The sequence below is a fragment of the Sarcophilus harrisii genome, chromosome 1 (genome assembly GCF_902635505.1).
Source record: "Sarcophilus harrisii chromosome 1, mSarHar1.11, whole genome shotgun sequence".
Classification (NCBI taxonomy): Eukaryota; Metazoa; Chordata; class Mammalia; order Dasyuromorphia; family Dasyuridae; genus Sarcophilus; species Sarcophilus harrisii.
Genome location: NC_045426.1, coordinates 141811948 through 141832710, shown reverse-complemented (window position 1 = coordinate 141832710; position 20763 = coordinate 141811948). Strand labels below are relative to the sequence as shown.

General features: G+C 33.5%; 1 protein-coding gene across 1 annotated transcript in view; it reads right to left on the bottom strand.

Moving 5' to 3' along the window:
- Positions 1-20763, bottom strand: part of ITGA2 (integrin subunit alpha 2) — a 144764-nt gene that overhangs the window by 91724 nt on the left and 32277 nt on the right. The window contains exon 3 of the mRNA XM_031964909.1: positions 5961-6070. Coding sequence (XP_031820769.1) covers positions 5961-6070 — 110 coding nt within the window. The remainder of the gene's footprint in view (positions 1-5960; positions 6071-20763) is intronic.

Sequence of the window (20763 nt, the reverse complement as noted above, 5' to 3'; positions counted from 1 at the left end):
GTATTGACCTTCTGTGTAGTATCGGTTGCCATCATGCCCCAAGTATTTTTTACTTGGGCTCTGGGGCTGGGCCCCTCATCCAGTTTCCCTGAATCAGTCTACATTCTGAGGCCCAATGGAAGCCTCAGTTGCATTTTGGACATGGGGTACTGGGTTTTGTTTTCCCACCCTGTTTTCTCACTCTGTCTCTATGCCAACATTGAGCTTTCAGACGCCCTACTTTCCCACATTGAAAACATTGATGAGTCTCTCTGGAAGTCCGTTGCCAAAAGGGACCCTGTCTTCCCATGTTTGGATCTTGGGAATTCTAAATCATAGTCTGGCTATAAAAGGTATTTGTGCCCCCTGTGGCACAGCATCTTATGATCTCCTCTAAAGGAGCATCCTTGCATAGTCCTAGTATAATTCTTCTATGAACCTCATTAGCATTTTCTTTAGCAAGTTGCCTTATTATAATGTCTGTTACTGCATTTTCACCAATAGTTCATATGACAGCTATCTGCAAACATCCTACAAAATCAGCAAAGGGTTCATTTGGCCCTTGTGCAATTTTTGTGAAGGCTTCACCCTTGTTGTGTTTATCGGGGAGAAAACCCCATGCTTTGATAGCAGTAGCAGCAATTTGCTCATATGCTGCTATGGGGTAATTAATCTGTATTAAATGTCTACATAAGAACCTACACCTGGTAGTTGGTCATAGGTGATTGGAGTATTAACTGCACTTTGACTATTTCATTGGGCTTGTATCCTACAGAGCTCACTATATACAGAAAGCCACAACAAGTTTTGTCCAGGTTCTAAGCATGTTCTTCCTATAGATTTCTAGTCCCTAGGGGTTAAGACTTCATAAGCCAAATTTTATAATAACATCTTAACATAAGCTGATGTAGCCCTATAAAGAGTGTAAGCCTTTTTCAGGTCTTTGAGGATTTCTAGATCAAAAGGAGGGTATCTTCTACTTTCTTGACCTGAAATTAAACTGTTGAATCATAGATACATGTCTATTCTCAAATTAGCTATATCTTGCCCTTCTTCTGTGGCTTAATGATACATTTCTATTCTCAAATCAGCTATATTCTATCCTTCTTCTGTGGCTTTAAGTAGTGCCTTTTGTAATCTAGTCATAGGAGGGGGTGATTGCTGGGGGAGGACGAGCTGGTGCTATCACAGTCCCTCCCACTACTCCTCCTCCCTCCATCCCAGAAGGTGGAGTTGATGGGGGCGTGTCAATGACCTGCTCTGTAGGGGAGTTGAAGCTGCCTTGTGAGATTGAGAATCACCATGCCCTTCAACATCACTTAAATTCTCATGCCATCTGGTGATACTGCCAATAATCTGTCCTTTTTCTTCCTCTTTTTCCTCACACTTCTTCATCTAGCTGTTCTTAAAACTTTTCTTTTTTCTATAACTTGCAAGATTTTTTAAGGCCAATTGTATTTTGTTGTATATATAGAATGTTTCCTTGGAAATTGAATAAGGACCTTTATCATTGTATATTCACCTAGTTGATCTCCTACTAGTTTCCAATTATCTGTCTCTATATTTTCTCACTTTAAGAACCAAAGGGACATGCGTTCTAATGTACCCAAGAGTCCAGCGATCTACTCCCAGGTTACAAGTAAGCCTTGTCCCTTGACCAACTTAAGTATGCTTTCTATAGTGCCCCCAGAGATGGGGGTGGGGGTGGGGCTTGGAATGGGGGAGAATCTTTTCCTAATATCTGCCCCATTTCAGCTAGAAAAGGTTACTTGTTTAGCCCTTAACAAAGTAAGTTCCTTGTTTGTCTATTAAAATACTCATCCTATTTCCTGGTCATTGGAGACTTCTTCAGTGAAATTGGGGTCCTTGATCTGCACGTTGGGCACCAAATGTGAAGACCGAGTTAGCACCCTGTATGTCTTAGAATCAACTAGATTCAGGATAAGCAAATGTTCTTTCCACAACCTCCCTTCTCCTTGTCTACTGCCAAAGTGACTCTGGTTTGTCTTACTCCACTCCCTAATCCCTCCTACAATTATCTGTATACACCAAAAGTTCTAGCCAACACAGAATAGTGGGAAGGGCCATTTTCCAAGCATATGCTAATAGAGTATTGTCCAATGGATAATTAGTCTTAAGTGCTCAGTTGTCTGATTCCATGCACCTACTCAAAGTTTCAGTCCTTTACAACTGACTTTTATATAATGATTTAGGAATTCCAAAATACTTTCCATGCATTATATAATTTGATTTTCACACAAATCTGGGAAGTCAGTACTATTATTATCCTGTATGTGGGAAATGGAGGATTATAGAAGATAAATGATTTGACCAGAATCTCATGACAGGTAAAGATCTAAAACAAGATTGGAATTCAAATCCTAGTGAGAACAAAGTCAATGTTCTACTCACTAAGCAACCTAGAAACAAAAAAGAATAGTAGCTACAAAGTAGGGAAAATATTATGAAAGGCCCAGTGATAAATAGAAGGAATATTCACAAAGAAGGAAAATAATAACTATTACTTCAGATGTCACCAAAGACAGGGCAAACTGGAGGTCTAAATTTAAGAAGATAAAAGCTCAACTTAATAATTATTTCTAAAATTTAGCAGTATGTAACTCCTGAGTGGAATATAGCAGTAGAGGGGTATTACCTATGCCAAAGAAGCTTATAAACTAAAAAAGGCAATGAAGAAAAGCAGAATAAAGAAGTATGAAAAATTAACTGAATTGTATCAGGAGGAAAGGAGTCTCCAATCACTAGAGGTCTTCAACTAGGTATTAGATATCTATTCATTAAGGACATATCACAAAAATATACCTGTAAAGTTTCGCATTATCCTAAATAACTTTTGAGATACTTTTTGACAATTTTTAAAAATTTTTTTAAAAAATAGAATAAATATTCTATGATTCTATATGATTCTATGATTCTATGATTCCTGATCATGTGGAAATGAATCTGAGAATAGCATTGTTATCTAGAAGTGGTGTAGTAGAGAGAATGCCAAGTCTGAAGTCAGGAAGACTCATGCTCCTGAGTTTAAATCTGGCCTCAGACATTTATTATCTGTATAATCTTGGGCAAGTCACTTAATTTAATATTCCTCATATTAGGAATGAGCTAATGAGCTAAAGTAAGTAATGAGTAAAATGAGCTAAAGAAAGAAATTCAAATCACTCCAAAAAAAATCGGACATGACCTAAACAATTCAATAAAAAAATAAACAAACAAAATAAAACATTACTAAGTCTGCTTCTAACCTGGCCCCAGCATGGAGAAGACCACACTCCTCAGAACCACCAGCATCATTTGTGCTGTCCATGGGCAAATCAGTTGAAGATTTTTTGGAATACCGGACTCCTGCTTTCAATCCCAACCCTGTAGCCATGAACCAAGAAAACAACTTTTGTGGAGAAGCCATATGGCAACTGCCTATCCTGATGTTGCAAATTATTTTCAGCAGCCAAGCTTCTAAAGACTTGAAAAAGATAGTTTTCACCATCAAATTGGCACTATCAAAGGGTTCAACATCTTTGAGTTACAGGGTTCTATCAATGGAAATGGAAATAAATAAATATCATTTCCATTGCACCCTGAGGACCTAAACCTCCTCTATATGTTGTCTCTCTTTAAAAATGTGAGCTTCTAGAGAGCAAGGACTCAATTTTCTATTTCTAGTCAAAGTATTTAGCATAGTATTTGGCACAAGTAAGCACATAAATTTTCCCCATTCATTTATTAATGTCTGATTCATTTTTGAAGTCCTTTATAACAATGGTCATTCAAAATCTCTTTGATAAATAACTAAATGAACATTATATAAAAGACTAAAATAACATAAATACAAGCAATACTAAAAAGTAAGATATTTCAAGTCAAATACAGTGGGAAATGTTACTTCCAATTTACCAAGGCAAATATATACATATTTCTATTCTATTAACAAATGATACCTGTTAGAGCAGGGATCCTCAAACTATGGCCGCGGGCCAGATGCGGCAGCTGAGGATGATTATTCCCCTCACCCAGGGCTATGAAGTTTCTTTATTTAAAGGCCCACAAAAGAAAGTTTTTTTTTTAACTATAGTCCGGCCCTCCAACAGTCTGAGGGACAGTGAACTGCCCCCATTTAAAAAGTTTGAGGACTCCTGTGTTAGAGTGTAAAGTTGCCAGTGTTGTCAGTCACAATTGCTTTATCAGGGAATGTTATTTTTTTTACATTTTAAACATTAAAGTACTATAAGGAATATGATTCAATGAGAACTGACATATTGAAATTAAAACTTAAAAGAAAAAGGAACAATAAAAAGCATTTTGAGACATCCCAATTCCTAACTAAATGACCAAAAAGTGGAACAAGGCAGTCAAGTTCCAATTCTGTAACCAACTTTTAATTCATTTGTAATATTTTAGGCCAAATCAATATAAATTAGTTCACTCTGAATATGCCTCATTTTGCCAATGTAGAAACAAAGCCAATTCTTACAATTTGAAATAATGGCTCAAGGCTCACCATCACCAAAGTATCTATTTTGTTCACATACACACATAAACAAGCAGTCAGCACTTTGATGAATCCCAGAGGAGCGAGTTAAAATATTAAATTAGAGAGCAAACTGTTAGCTGCTCCCTGGTGACCCAAATAATGAAGGTACCATTTAATGGACCAAATCATAAGAAAATAACATACTTGGCATAAATCATTACTATGAGTGTCATTTTTTTAAAAAAGTGATGATTTTCCAATCTATTGCTGTTTGTGGATTGTGCAACGGATAGAATGCTAGACTTGGAGTCGGAAAGATTTAAATTCAAATCTAGCTTTGCACACTGACTAAGTGTTTGACCCTGAGCATGTTATTTAACCTCAATCTGCCTCAGTTTTCTCATTTGTTATATACAGATAATAATATACTTAGTTTTCAGTGTTATTGTGAAGATAAAATGAAATTATATTTGTAAAGTGTTTTGTTGTACTAAATAAATGATGTTATTATCCTTTATCATTTATCATCTTACCCATCTAAATATTCTTAGGCTAGGATTATAAAAGTTCACTCATATAATCTCAATTAAGTCTCAGTTTTTGAAAAGATCAGAGACAGAGAAGACACATAATGTTTAATCCAAAATCCATTATGTTAAGTTTAAATATGAACACACAAAAAAGAGAAACTCAGAAAAAACTATTCACAGATTTAGAAGGACCCTTCTTGTCTAAAGCTGATATCAGGAATTTTCGACCTTGTGTGTGTGTGTGTGTGTTGAACCCATTTGGTAGTATTGGGAAATTGATGAACCCCTTTTGACAATAATGTTTTTAAATGCATAAAATATATATTATGAAAGAAACCAATTATATTGAAATATAGTTGTCAAAATATAGTTTTTAAAAACACACACAATGTCACAGATATCAGCTTAAGAGCCCTTGCCTTATAGGAACAAATTGCTTCTACATCATACCCAACAAGTGATTATTGAAATTTTATTTGAAGACTTTTAGAGAGGGGGTACCCACTAATTACTGAGGTAGCCCATTCCACTTTTGGAAAACTATAATAAACAAATTCATTCATTCCCTTTATTTGTTCTGAACTTCCTCTTGACTTTATACCATTTTTGGCTTTGGCTTTTGAATAAAATGGGGACAGAACCCTAATGGAGAAAGAAAGATTTAGAGGAATGAGTGTAAGTCGCCCCAGATCACTACACATATAAAGCAGTTAATCTTATCAGAATGAATTTTTAATTAGATGGAATCCGATACACAGTTGCATAAACAAAAAAATTGAGCATTCAATACCTTAGAATTCCATTGGGGGAATTGCTCACACATTTTGGGAAAATAAGGAAAATACTAATTTGTATTTGCAATCAAGTCTTTTCTCTATGTATTGTTTTCTTTTGTCGGCCTGAATTAGAAAACTGAACTTTCAGTATCTTCAAGAATCATGGTATTCACTGAAACTTACTTTGTAAATTCAATTTTTCACACATGGTACTGGCTAAGTTGACAGGACATTTGTAGATATCTCCCATTCTGTTCTCTGGAAAACCACTCCATGGTGAGCCAACAAGCAACCTAAAAATAAAAGTTTGTTTTTTTTTATTATTACACATAAGATATATAAAGTTGTTTATTCCTAAAGATGAACTGAAAATAAACGTTGAAAAGGCATATAATTTTAAGTTAATAAATAAGGACAATTCAAACTTAATGTTACGATTTTCTCCTAGTCATCTTAAAGACTCTCGTTGACCAAAGGTCATACAACAGTAGTGCCATGGAACAGTGACATTTTTCATCAGAGCCTAAAAATGGGCCATCTTGTGCCATAAAAGTCATTTTAATTTTCTTATCTTTAAAAAAGAGAAATAAGAAAAATCTTAGGAAAAATTGTGAAACTATAAACAAAATAGAATTCTAGAAAACATAGCACTTTAAAACATGTATTTTTTTAATCACTGTGAGTCTCTTTTCTCAATATGATGAACTGACCATCTTAATTTCATTAAAAGCTATTTAATCAAGACAGGCTAGAATATTCATCATTTGGGAAATAGCTAAAAATTATGGTATGTTTTTGTAATGGAATATTATGCAGTAAGAAAATGAAATAATATGGGGAATTTGAAAAAACAAGAAATAATATGTATGGACTAAAGGAGAATAAAATAATTAGATTAAATAAACAATGCATATAAATATATCTTCAAAATAAACATATACAATGATACTATCAGTGAAAAGATGACCAAAAGGAATTAAAATTCTGATAAATGAAAAATGCAAAAGGTCCTAGAAAAGAGATAAAACAATCTCCTATCTAACTTCATAGACTACTAGGATAAAAATGCATTATCAGACAAAATTACTATAGTTTATGTTTTTGCTAATTGTTTTCCTTTGATGATTGAAGGCTCAATAGGAGAATGATAGTGGGAAGTGACTATGATATAAAGATATAAAGGATCATTATCTATTAAATATCTACAAAGTAATCATTTTTAAAAAGCTAGATAAAGATCATGATGGTTATAATACAACTATCTTTTAAGTTAATGGTAGAAAAAAAGTCTAAAAGGCATTATCAGTTAACTTTCAATTATTTGCTAATGTAGGGAACCAATATCAAGGATTTGCCAAACATCATTTATATGTGTAATATATTTACAGCTGGAGATGAACATACTGATAGATCTATAATTCTTAACTTTGAAAAAAAATTTTTAAACTTGTGAACTTTCTTGAGAACCTCTATGAAGTTTTCTCTGCCTATACAATTCCTTCTCTTCCATAGAACATGAGAATGACCAACCTTACCTCATCTAAAATTCCATTCCATTTTCTGTTAAACTATTTGCCTATTTCATATTTTTATGAAGATATTTTAGCATTATTAATTTATTTAAACTGAAGAGATCATGATTATATTTCAACTCCCTTATTTATCACTTCTTTAAAAATCCTTTTCTGTTTCAAACAAGGGGGTGATGGACATTCCAGTGCTTCTCTTTCATCCTAGTCCTCTGTGATGAGACCTTAAAAGATCTGTTACCGACTTACTGTGATTATTCAGAGATGACTTATTTTATAAAACCACAGAATTAAGAGGGAGAAAAAACTTGAGAGAAGATCCAGTCTGATCTATTCATTTTATGAAAGGGAAAATAGGAGCCTAGGAAGGCTAAATGGACAGCTAAGATCACGTAGCTAGGAAATAGTAGCTGTGAGATTTTAAAAACCATGTCCTCTCCAGGGTTGGTACTCTTTCCATTGTGCCTTGGCTATTTTTCACCTCAAGAAAAATCATATCAAAAAGAAAAAAAGTGAGAAAGAAAATAGAATTCAAGAAAACAACAACAAAAAGTATGAAAATACTTTGTTATGATCCACACTCAGTCCCCATAGTCCTCTCTCTGGAGGCAGATGACTCTCCTCATCACAAGACAATTGGAACTAGCCTGAATCAGCTCTGTTCAAAAAAGCCATGTCCATGAGAATTGATCATCATATAATCTTGCTGTTACTGTGTACAATGATCTCTTGGTTCTGCTCATTCACTTAGCATCGGTTCATGTAAGTCTCTCCAGACCTTTCTGAAATCATCTTGCCGATTGTTTTCTACAGAACAATAAAATTCCATAACATTTATGCACCATAACTTATTCAATCATTCTCCAACTGATGGGCAACCATTCAGTTTTCAGTTTCTTGCCGTTACTAAAAGGACTGCCATATTTTTTGTACATGTGAGTCCCTTTCTCTCCTTTATGATCTCTTTGGGATACAAGTCCAGTAGAGACACTGCTGGATCAAAGGGTATGCACAGTTTGAAAGCTCTCTGGGCATAGTTAAATTTCTCTCCAGAATGGTTGAATCAGTTCACAACTCCACCAATAATGTATTAGTCTTCCAGTTTTCCCACATCCCCTCGAACATTCATCATTATCTTATCCTGTCATCTTAGCCATCTGAGAGGTGTGTAGTGGTACCTTAAAGTTTTTCATTTGGAATTTTCTGATCAAGCAATTTAGAACATTTTTAAATTTTTTCATTTGTAGATAAACTCTAATTTGTCTAAAATATCCTTTGATCATTTATCAATTAGAGAATGACTTGTATTTTTATAAATTTGATTCATTCTCTACATATATTTTAGAAATGAGGCCTCAGAGATAATTGCTGTAAAATTATTTCCCAATTTTGTACTTTCCTTATACTTTTGGTTGCACTGTTTTTGTCTGTGAAAACTTTTTAAAAATTTCATATGATCAAAATTATCTTTTAATTTTGTAATGTTCTCTGTATCTTCTTTAGTCCTGAATTCTTCCTTTATCCATAAGTCTGACAAATAAATTATTCTATGCTTTTAATTTGCTTATATCGCCCTTTATGTATAAATAATGTACCCATTTTGATCTCATCTTGATAAATGGTATAACTTATTGGTCTAACAGAACATTTTCCAGCTTTCCCAGAAGTTTTTGTCAAGTAATGAATTTTTGTTCCACAAGCTTGGGTCTTTAGCTTTATCATATACTAGATTACTATGGTCATTTCTTATACTGTACTTTGTACATAATCTATTCCACTGATCCACCACTGTATTTCTTAGACAGTACCAGATTATTTTGATAATTTCCACTTTATAATGCAGGTTAAGAACTGGTCTGGGTAAAACACTTTCTTTTGCATTTTTTTCATTGATTCCTTTGATATCCTTAAACTCTTATTCTTCCACATGAATTTGGTTGTTCTTTTTTCTAACACTACCACATAATTTTTTAAAGCAACTTGATTGTTATGGTACTGAGTAAGTAAGCTAGTTTAAGAAAAATTTTCATTTTTTTATATGGGCTCTGCTTACCCATAAGCAATTAATATTCTTTCAACTGTTTAGATTCGACTTTATTTATGTGAAAAATGTTTTGCAGTTGTGGTTATATAGTTCCCAGGTTTGTCTTGACAGGTAGATTCACAAGTATTTTATGTTACCTACAGTTATTTTAAATGGAATTTCTCTTTCTGTCTCTGACTTCTAGACTTTGTTAACAATATATAGAAATACTGATAATTTATTTGGTATCCTTCTACTTTGTTTAAGTTGTTAATAATTTCAAGTGCTTTTTTAGTTGGTTCTCTAAATATAACATCATAACATCACAAAGAGTGATAATTTTGTTTTGTCATTGCCTATTCTAATTTCTTTAACTTTTCTTATTGCTATAGCTAACATTTCTAGTACAATATTAAATAATAGAGGTAATAATAGAGGATGGGTATCCTTGCTTCATCCTGATTGCATTGGGGAGGTTTCTAGCTTATCACCATTATAGACAATATTTGCTGATGGTTTTAGATAGATACAACTCAAGAAAATGAGGTATCTTAATGACCATTGAAGAGCAAGAGTTTTCATTGTTATTCTCAGCTTGAACTCTATGATTCATACCTTAAATATTCTGAATCACAGAAACAAAATAAAAAAGATTAAACAACTGAACAACATATCTGATTCTCAGAATGAAAACTGAAAAGACCATTTGATATTTCTTTAGTTGTGGAAGGTTTCTAGTACATATTCCATGCTTTGTGCTTCATGGCCACTCCCATGGTTCTATAAATAAAAAACTATAAATCTATAAACTTAGTTCTTACAAGAATTTATGAAATCAACACTCATTATTCAAACAGAATTGTGACAGTTTAAAAAATTATTAGACAGAAATCAGTCAGTTAATCAATCCACAAATGACTACTATATTCTAGCATATAACCAAGTGTTTTTACCTCTAAAATTCTGTGGTGATAACTGATTTCCTGAAGAGAGATGCTAAGAACAAAAGGATCATTGGTAAATCTGCTAAAATGAGGACCCACTATATTGAATTAAACAATATCTTAGTCCCACAAGAGCTGAATGAGAAATTATATATGAAGTTGCCAAGAAGAAAAGAGAATACCAAGAAATAGCCTTCTGTTTGCTACAGTAAGACTGGGAATTCCTCCAGGAGTATTTTAAATAACACTTACTATTCAATTATCTTGTGAGGAAATAGTGATTATACAGGCTACAAAAAACACAGCCAATCTTCCCACCCCCACTGGAATTCTAAATACTCTGTTTAGTCACAAATGTTATTTTATGGTGATGTAGGTAGGTCCAAACCCATAATCTACAGAGTCTTATAAATATCTCCCTAGAGACTATGGCTGTCTAACTTCTTTCATTCTTTAAGATTTTGATATAACTCACTGAAACAAATAACCTTTGTGATGTAAATGGAGAAGCAGGAAAATGCTAATCTGTATAATATCTATGTCAATCTTAAACTTTTTTTTTAAATGACTTACAGGAAATATTAAATTCATGAGCTGGTTATTTCTTTCTTATATAGCAAAGCAGAATCTGACTATCCTGAGTACAAAGATCTAACAAGAGATCTCTCCTGCTACTTGCTCCTAACCAGAAATAAAGTACTAAGCCACAGATGAGTGATTAAAAAAAAAGGAGAAAAAAATTAATTTACTTTTTAGCCATGGAAAATTCATGCTATAAATTTAATACATGAACTTCTACAATCAATCAATCAATAGTTGAAGCAGCTAGGTGGTACAATGGATAGAACATTGAGCCTGAAAGCTGAAAGACAAGAGTTAAAATCAGCCTCCAATACTTATTGTGCCCTTTATTTGCATCAGTTTTCTCATCTGTAAAATGGATGATGCAAAATAAAGAATGCTTCAGTCTGCACTAAGAGTTCATCAGTTCTCTTTCTGGAGGTAGTTAGCATTTTTTATCCTAGATCCTTTGGAATTGTCTTGAATCATTGTCTTGATCAGGGTACTTGGGCAGAATCTTAAGAGTCTTGGGGATTTCAGATTCTGCTGGATGTTATCTTGTAGCCTCTAGGAAATGAAAAACAGCCACTGTGAGGAGTGGGATAAAGGATCAATTAGGGAAAAAATAAGGGAAGAATAAAGAGTTTTAGTTGACACTAGGTGATTTAATTTGTGTTTTTGTTATCTAAATTATTTGCATGATTTCTTCTAGCTCTGTCAAGCAATCCATGAGTCCATGACAGAAATATCATCTCTTGAAAATGATGCAACCTCAGAGGAATGGAGGGATGGACACTACAAATAAGAGAATATAAAAATTGATTCCTATTTTCTGCAGTTCCTGAAAAATTACACAATATGAGCAATGAAACAAATGTATATTTTTCTATCCCAAAGGTTCTTTGTATTAAAGTAGTGATTACTTAATCACTAATGTGCTAAATTACTAATTTCTGTTTATGGAATAATATCCCATTTCCTTGTTAGTTATATTTTTATCTTCTTGGTTTTGTTTGTCATCTTCTCTTATGTATTAATGTTGGTAATATCATTTTAGACTTAATACATAGTTTAGTCTTTTCTTATTACTACATCCAAAAGTCTCCAACACATCTACTGCTTTATTTATAATGTACAATGGAAATTATATATTACAATACAATATATTATATTACATATTAATTCAAAATATGTGGCATAAATTTTAAAAATAAACATTTTTATAAACAGGAGACAGCATACAGGAGTAAATTTGACAGCTAAACTTGTAATCAGAAAGACCAGAATTCAAATCCCATTCAGATATTTACTAGCTTGCATGACATGGGATAAATTACTTAAGTCTCTCTAAGCCTCAGTTTCATCTGTAAAATAGGAATAATAATAATATATAACCTTATAGGGTTTTTCTGAGGATTAGTGAAATCATGATTGTGAATCAGTTTGCAAACATTAACACACCATGTAAATATGCTATTATCATTGGCTATGCCAGCCTTATGTTCACTAAGAGTTTTATAAATCTCTTTTAAGGACAAGTAAACACTAGTCATTGTTAGAACAAGAAATGCCATTTGTGCATTTAGAAACATGTTAAATTAACTTTCAGTCCCTGTTTGTCCAAATTATTCCAGTGTTATGTCTGGACAGTTTTTGACTCATTACTAATAATGAACTCAGTTTACTGCTGGGCAGACATTTGACATTACTCATAGACAATCAGTGAAAATCAACACAAGTTGGAAGAAGTTGTGACATGAATCTCAACTTTATATATTGTTTCTGGCAAACAATATACTATTATTAAATCAATTGTGTTTTATACTTCCTGTTAACAAATTCAGTGACTCCTAATATATATCTAGAACCTACAGGTCCAACACAGAGCTTGTGGAACAAATGTGATCTGCCTAAATTTAAGGAAAACTGCTTTTCACCTCCAAAATTTTAATTAAAATCATTAAACATACCCACCTTTACTTCTGCTTATACACCCAAACTTTTATCCAATCCACTGAGTTCTGTAAAAACACATTCATATGTTGAAATCAAAGCAGAGAGCCACTATCAATGATAAACCTGGAGTTAGGATTGAAATATAAGAAATCTGAAAATACCTCTATTGTCAGAAAATGTCTGTCTGGTAAAGCCTTAGTAACTTCATTGAAATTGATCCATAATTACTGCTATCCTTGGAGCTACACAATTTTCTAAAAGTAAGACTAATTAAACTTCATTATCAGAATCTATATTTTTGAGGAGATAACAGACTGAGGCTCCCAGGGTTACTGACTTGCGAACTAGGATTAGGGTCAGAAAGACCTAGCAGGGATTTCTAGCACAACCCTATCATTGCTGTATTCAAATCCTGCCTCAGAAATTACTAAATGTAACTATGAAGAAGTCATACAACTTCTATGTGCCTCTGGCAATATACTGAGACCTCTATATCACTAAGTCATATCCTGGGTGGATGTCCATGTTTTTAGAAGCTCTCATTTTTGGAGTTCCCCATAATACACCCAATAAATATTTTTCTACTTCATTACAATAGATGGTTCATCAAAAAATTCATATTGTTCACAAAATGATTTCTGATCTTGTTTTTAGGGAACTGTTTTGTTGTACCAATTAGTTTTCTTTAGGACAGGGGTCCTCAAACTACGGCCCGTGGGCCAGATGCAACAGCTGAGGACGTTTATCTGCCTCACCCAGGGATATGAAGTTTCTTTATTTAAAGGCCCACAAAACTAAGTTTTTGTTTTTACTATAGTCCGGCCCTGCAACAGTCTGAGGGACAGTGAACTGGCCCCCTATTTAAAAAGTTTGAGAACCCCTGCATTTAGGATATCCTCATGAAAATCTGATATGAAGATTGGAATGATTTAATTCAATGAATTCTGTATATGTTTGGAAAATTTAAATTTGCCTCCGAAAACAGCCTAGTAGTACTAGGACAATAAACAGTTTCTAACATTTTTGTGTATTATAGACTTCTTTGGCATAATTGCAAAGAAAAATAACTTTGAAAGACTTAAAACTTTGATCAAAGCAAAAACTAGCCACGACTGAAACTGATGAAGCATGTTATCCACCTCCTGACAGAGATGATAGAGGACAGTCATGAAACACACATTTCATCAGTATTCTCTGCCTCTGGGATCCTTCCCTTCTGAAGAGCTCATCTCAAAATTTCAATTTAATGAGGCTTCCAGGCCAGCCTCTTCTTTATTTACCACCTAGCAGTATACTCTGGATTTTTCCAACACACTCCATTCTGCACAACGGCTACTTTCTCTTCCCCCTCTTCTGTATGTAGCTTTCCTCCATTAGACTGTAAGCTCCTAAAGGGCAGAGACTTTTTCTTTTGCATTTGTATTCCCAGCATCGTGTCTAGCATGTAATCAATGTTTAATAAATGTTTTTGACTGATGGATAGATGGATGGATGGAGGGAAATAAGATTGGAAGGAAAAAAGCAGTTTTTAAATACTTACTATGTGCCAGGCAATATGCTAAACATTGGGTATACAAGTGAAAAAGAAGAAAAGTCTCTGTTGGTTAGTTTTGCTGATCTTTTTTCTTCTTCTTTGTTATAAGGAAGAGGAAGGAAGGAAGTATACACTGAGAAATGTAAATGATATAAAAACTAATATTACAAAAAATTATTTAAAGAAAATAAAAATAAAATGGAAAATAAAATGTGTAAAAGCCACACTTTCACAGTGATTAACTGTTGAATACAAATTTGCAAAGGCTAAAGGAATAAGTGAACTGCCTGAAAACTGGACAGAGAGAATACATTATTACAACTTAAATTATTTAATAGATGTCAGAATTAAATAACATATCCAAAATGGAACTAGCTATTTTTTACCAAATGTGTCCAATCAGACACTCAATCTTGCTCTGACATTTTCTCCTAACTGTTTCCATTCAGAATGTTCTCCATTCTAGCTAACTAGGTTTAAATCAAGTGAACTATACCCAGAAAAGAACTGACAGATGATAAACATTACATGTAATTCATCCTATACTTTTAAACTATTTTGAATTAGATGTCCAGTTGAATTGTAAATCAACTATCAGAATGAACTAGTATTTTTTTGTACCCTAAACACATGTTGTCTGTATACTATGTATCTATGTTATACTTTTAATTATAACTTGGTCTCTGACATTTAGAGGTCTGGTAGAGCTGAAATTGAGAGTTCTGCATTCTGTTAATGCTTAGTCTCCCATTTCTATCTGAAATTAAAGCTTTATAAAAAAATAATAAATTCCAAGTAAGGAGATGGGGCCATGATAGCAGAGAAAAAGCAGTGACCTACCTGAGCTTTCCCTCAAACTCCTCTGAATACCTTTATATAATTCCACAAAACTATTCCTGGAGCAGCAGAATTCACAAAAGTATAAGGTGATATAATTTTCCAACTAAAGATAGAATGTCAGCAGAAAATGTCTGACATACCTGGGTAAGCATTGAGCACAGTTCAACACAGGCCAGGCCAGGCCAGGCTAGCACAGCCCTCGACCTAGCAAACCTGGAGAACGCCTTGAGAGTCAATGAATCAGCAACAACAGCTGCTGCTCCTCAAACTCTCAGCTTACAAATGAGAAGGGAATAGAGGCGATCAAAAGGACATTAGAGAGGTATCTTTGCTATCACTGAAGCAGGACTCTATTGGTTTGCTCATACTTGGATCTAAGTCACATTGCTGGGTGGCAGTCCCAGGGTGAGGAGGAGAACTAACATAGCAGAGCTTGCAGCCATGTGGAATGGGGACCCTTCTCACAATTCCAGGGCAGATAAGAGTGCTTATGGTCATTCTCAGATCAGAGCACAGGATAGAAGAGTAGTGGTAAACACACTCTCTTTGGATATATCACCTTGGAAAAAGTAAAAACAGTTCTTAGAAGTATTTCTGAAAATAGCTGCAAAAAATCAACGAAGCTTGGGACAATGCACCTTCTACCTATTTTACCTACCTACCTACCTACCTACCAAAATCCTATTTTAACACTTGTTTTAATACTTGATTTTCAAAATCCTTTTTGAGTTCTTCCATGGTCTGACTTTCTAAATACATGTTTTTATTTTTCTTGTCACCATAGTTATTATGGTGGTGTAACTTTCTACATTTGAATTTTTTTCCTGTTACTTGCTCATTTTCCCACCCTATTACTTGACTTGTAACTTTTTGTTAAAGTAGGACTTTGTTCTAGGAGAGAAAAGGAAAATGACCAATATTGGAAGGGAATGTGGAGGAAATGAAACATTAATGAATTGTTGGTTGAATTGTGAACTGATTCAACCATTCTGTAGAAAGATTTGGAAATTGCTCACCCTTTTATAGCACTACTAGGTCTGTGTATCCCAAAAGACAAAAAACAAAAAGGACCTATATGTAAAAAATATTTATAGCAACTTTTTTCTTATGGCAAAGATTTGGAAATTGAGGAGATGTCCATCAACTGGGAAATGGCTGAACAAATTATAATATATGATTACGATGGAATAATATTATGCTATAAGAAATGGTAAGCAGAACACTCTCAGAAAAACCTGTAAAGACTTACATGTTCTGATATAATGTGAAATGTATGGTGTGCAAAGCAACAGGAATATTGTAAGATGATCACCTGTGAATTACTTAACTATTCTCAGCAATATAATGATCCAACATAGCTCTGAAGGAGTTGAGAAGAAAAGTACTATCCTTACTCAAAGAAAGAACAGATGGTGTATGAATATAGACTGAAGCATACTGTTTTACTTTCTTTATTTTTCTTGAGGTTTTTTTTGGCCTATTTTCTTTCACAAAATGTCTACTAAGGAAATTTTTTACATGACTACACATGTATAATCTATATTGCATTCTCAATGAGGAGAAAGTAGAGGGGAGAGAATATGGAACTCAAAGTTTTAAAAATGAAGATTAAAAAGTGCTTTTACATGCCACTGAGAAAAATAAAATATAAATAACATTTTAAAAATAAAAAAAATCCCAATTAAAATCCCATCTTCTACTGGAATTCTTTTCCAACCCCTTTTAATTCTACTGACTCTCCTCTGTTGACTATTTCCAATTCATCTTGCATATTACTAACATATATACTTGTTTGCATCTTGTCTCTTTGATTATATTATAACCACTTTGAGAATAGGAAATGTTTTTTACTTTACATATCCCCAGCACTTACTAAACTCTCTAGCATATTGTAGGTACTTAATAAATTCTTATTGACTAGTTGACTGATCAAGGAAAAAGAAAGAAAATAAAATTAATAGGTGAAGAAAGAATAAGAGAGGGAGAGGGGGCAAGAAAAGAATCATATCAGTAGCTAATAAATAGAAAAAGTAACATTTTAAAAAAAGCAATGTAAAAGATCAACATTCCATTTTTATTAAAAGAATTTATAATAGAAAACAGGGAACTAACCATTGTGTACTCATATTTAAGTTAATAAGTATCTAAAGGACGGTTACTGTTCAGAATCCTTCTGCATGCTATTACTAAATCCCAACCTAGTATGAAGATGAAAAGACCATAAACTAGGAATAAAAGATGACCCAGTGCCAGCAATCAAAACAAATAAATGGTCTTATATTTCAAAGCTTTGTTCATTATCAACAGTATGAAGAACATTTCTCCAGTCCCAGCCCATTAGTAGTTCAATAATAAATTCCACTGACATTTAAGTATTTTAACAACAAAAAAAACCTTCTTTGATAATTAGGGGATATCCTGATACAATGAAATCTCAATGAATTCTGTGACTTGCACAGAATAGATACTTAATTAGATATTTGTTAGAATTTGTTGAACTACAGTATTGAGAAAATGGATGTTTTTTTGTGTGTTCTTTTAAGCATCACAGTCATTTTAAATAAAACTTTGTATGTAAAAAACTTTATGAAATATAGTGATTCATTTTTTAGCCATATCAAGTATAGAAAAATAATAATATAGCTGATTTTTATTTGTTGTTTGAGGATTCTTGTTCAAGTACAGCTTTGTCTTTATGGCTTCTGAAGTCCTCTCTAATTGCTATTCTACATGAGGTGATCAGGGTCTATATTAGGAGACTAGCATGAATAGAAATAAAAGGACAGATTTAAGAAGGCAGAACTCATACAACTTGGCAATTGGTTAAATATGGGATTGAGAGAAAAGGAAGAGTCAAAGAAAACTCTCAGCTTATAAACCCAAGTGACTGGGCTGTATCTGACCTTCTTTCAAACCAATAGCAGATTAAGCTTCTAAACTGGTTTTGGAGTGACAGAACCTACAAATGTTTGGAGTACAACATATTTCCAGAAGAAGATACTTTGGAAGAACTTCAGAACAGGTCTGTTTCAATAGGGCAGGGAGACAGTCTGCCAAGCCCAAACTGTAGTGCAGGGAACCCAGAGTAAGGAGCTGGAGTGGGGAGCCAGAGCATTATAGTGTCAGTACACTGGGAAATCTTCTATGAGGCTATTAGGCTACTCTGTTCTGGTTGTAAGCAGGTAGTTTAGCAGATTTGTGGTAAAACACCCAAGAGCAAATACAAAAGGCAAATTGTAGTCATTGAGCTCTGGAAGAATGAGGGACTTGGCCACAATTTCCCAGCAGCAGAAGTCAGTCAGCAGAACTGTCCAGGGCAAATTAAAGTATCTGTTGCCCCTCTGACTTAAGAACAGATCTCAACCCTTTAAAAAATTAGCAAAAAAAGCAAAAAGAACTCTGATCATTGACGGAAGAATGGGCCTCAAACCCTGAGGTTCCTAAAGGCAAATCAAATCCAGATGAAGCTCCAGAGGATGATATGAGGTGGTCCCCATTTCACAAGGCTTTCTTGGAAGATTTCAAAAAGAATCTTAAAAGAGAGCTAGAAGAAAAATGGGGAAAGAAAATGAGCTCTTTGCAAGAGAGTACAGAAAAGGAAAAAAACAGAAATTAGCTGAAGAAAACTCCTTTAAAAATAGAGATGATGAAATGAGAAAAGCCTATAACTCCCTACAAAATAGATTTGATGAAATAAAAAAAGCATATAACTCCTTATAAAATAGCTATGATGAAATGAAAAAAGCATATAACTCCTTACAAAATAGAAATGAAAAAGAAATCAATTCACTGAAAAACAGAATTTGTGAAATGAGAAAAATAATGCAATGAACAAAACAACTCATTTAAAAATTCAATAGGCCAAATACAAAAGGAGCATAAGAAAGGAAACTGGTGAAAATAATACATTAAAAATTAGAATTGAACAAATTGAAATGAATGACTCAACAAGATTTCAAGAATCAGTCAAAGGAATAATAATATTAGAATAGGTAATGAGGAAACCAAATTATCAATTTTTGCAGATGATATGATGGTATACTCAGAGAACCCTAGAAAATCAACTAAAAACTATTAGAAATAATCCATAACTTTAGCAAAGTTGCAGGATACAAAATAAATCCGCATAAATCATCAGCATTTTTATACATCCCTAAAAAACCCAACAGCAAGAGATACAAAGAGAAATTCCATTTAAAATAACTGTCGATAGTATAAAATATTTGGGAATCTATCTGTCAAGGGAAAGTCAGGAACTACAAAGCAAAACTACAAAACACTTTCCACACAAATAAAGTCAAATCTAAACAATTGGAAAAATATCAAGTGCTCTTGGATAAGTCGAGCAAATATAATAAAAATGACAATACTCCCTAGACTAATCTACTTATTTAGTGTTATACCAAACAAACTCCCAAAAAACTATTTTACTGAGCTAGAAATAATAACAGAATTCATCTGGAAGAACAAAAGGTCAAGAATTTCAAAGGAATTCATGGAAAAAAAAAAAGCAAATCAAGGTATCCTAGTTGTATCAGATCTATATTATAGAATTCTTATATTAGATCTATATATAGAAATATATAATATATAATAACATTATATATTATAATAAAACTATATTATAAAGCAGTGGTCCTCAAAACCATTTGGTACTGGCTAAGAAATAGAGCAGTTGATTAGTGGAATAGGGTAGGTGCACAGAACAAAATAATCAATGACTATAGCAATTTGGTGTTTGACAACCCAAAGACCCCCAGCTTTTGGGATAAGAATTCACTATTTGGCAAAAACTGCTGGGAAAGTTGGAAACTAATATGGCAGAAACTAGGCATTGGACCACTCATAATACCAAACACCAAGACAAGGTCAAAATAGGTTCATGGCATAAAGAACTATATTATAAACAAGTTAGAAGAACACAGACTAGTTTATCTCTCAGATCTATGGAGGAGGAAGGAATTTGTGACCAAAGAACTAGAGATCATTATTTGTAAAGGGCTGAAACTCTTGAGTCAATGCACTGAGGTCGGTTCGAGCACTTAAGGCTAATTACCGAATGAACAACACTCTATAACCATATTCTTGGAAAATAGCCCTTCCTACTATCCTGTGCTGGCTCGATAATTGGTGTATACAGAGAACTGTAGGAGGGACTAGGGGGTGGAATAAGACTAGCCAGGGTCACTTCTGGGTGGGAGACAAAGGAAGGTCAAGGAGATTCTGCTTCCATCCAATTCAATCCTACCTCTAAAGACCAAGAATAAGGATGAAGGACTTTTGCTTATCCTGACTCTGGCTGATTCTAAGGTATCCAGGGTGCTAAAACAGTCATCACAATTATTGATCACAAAATAGATAATTTTGATTATATTAAGGTAAAAAGTTTTAGTATAACAAAACCAACACAGACAAGATTAGAAGGGAAGCAATAAACTAGGAAAATATTTTTATATTCAAAGGTTCTGATAAAGGCCTCATTTCTAAAATGTATAGTGAATTGATTCAACTTTATAAGAATTCAAGCCATTCTCCAATTGATAAATGATTAAAGGATATGAATAGACAATTTTCAGATGAAGAAATTGAAACTCTTTGT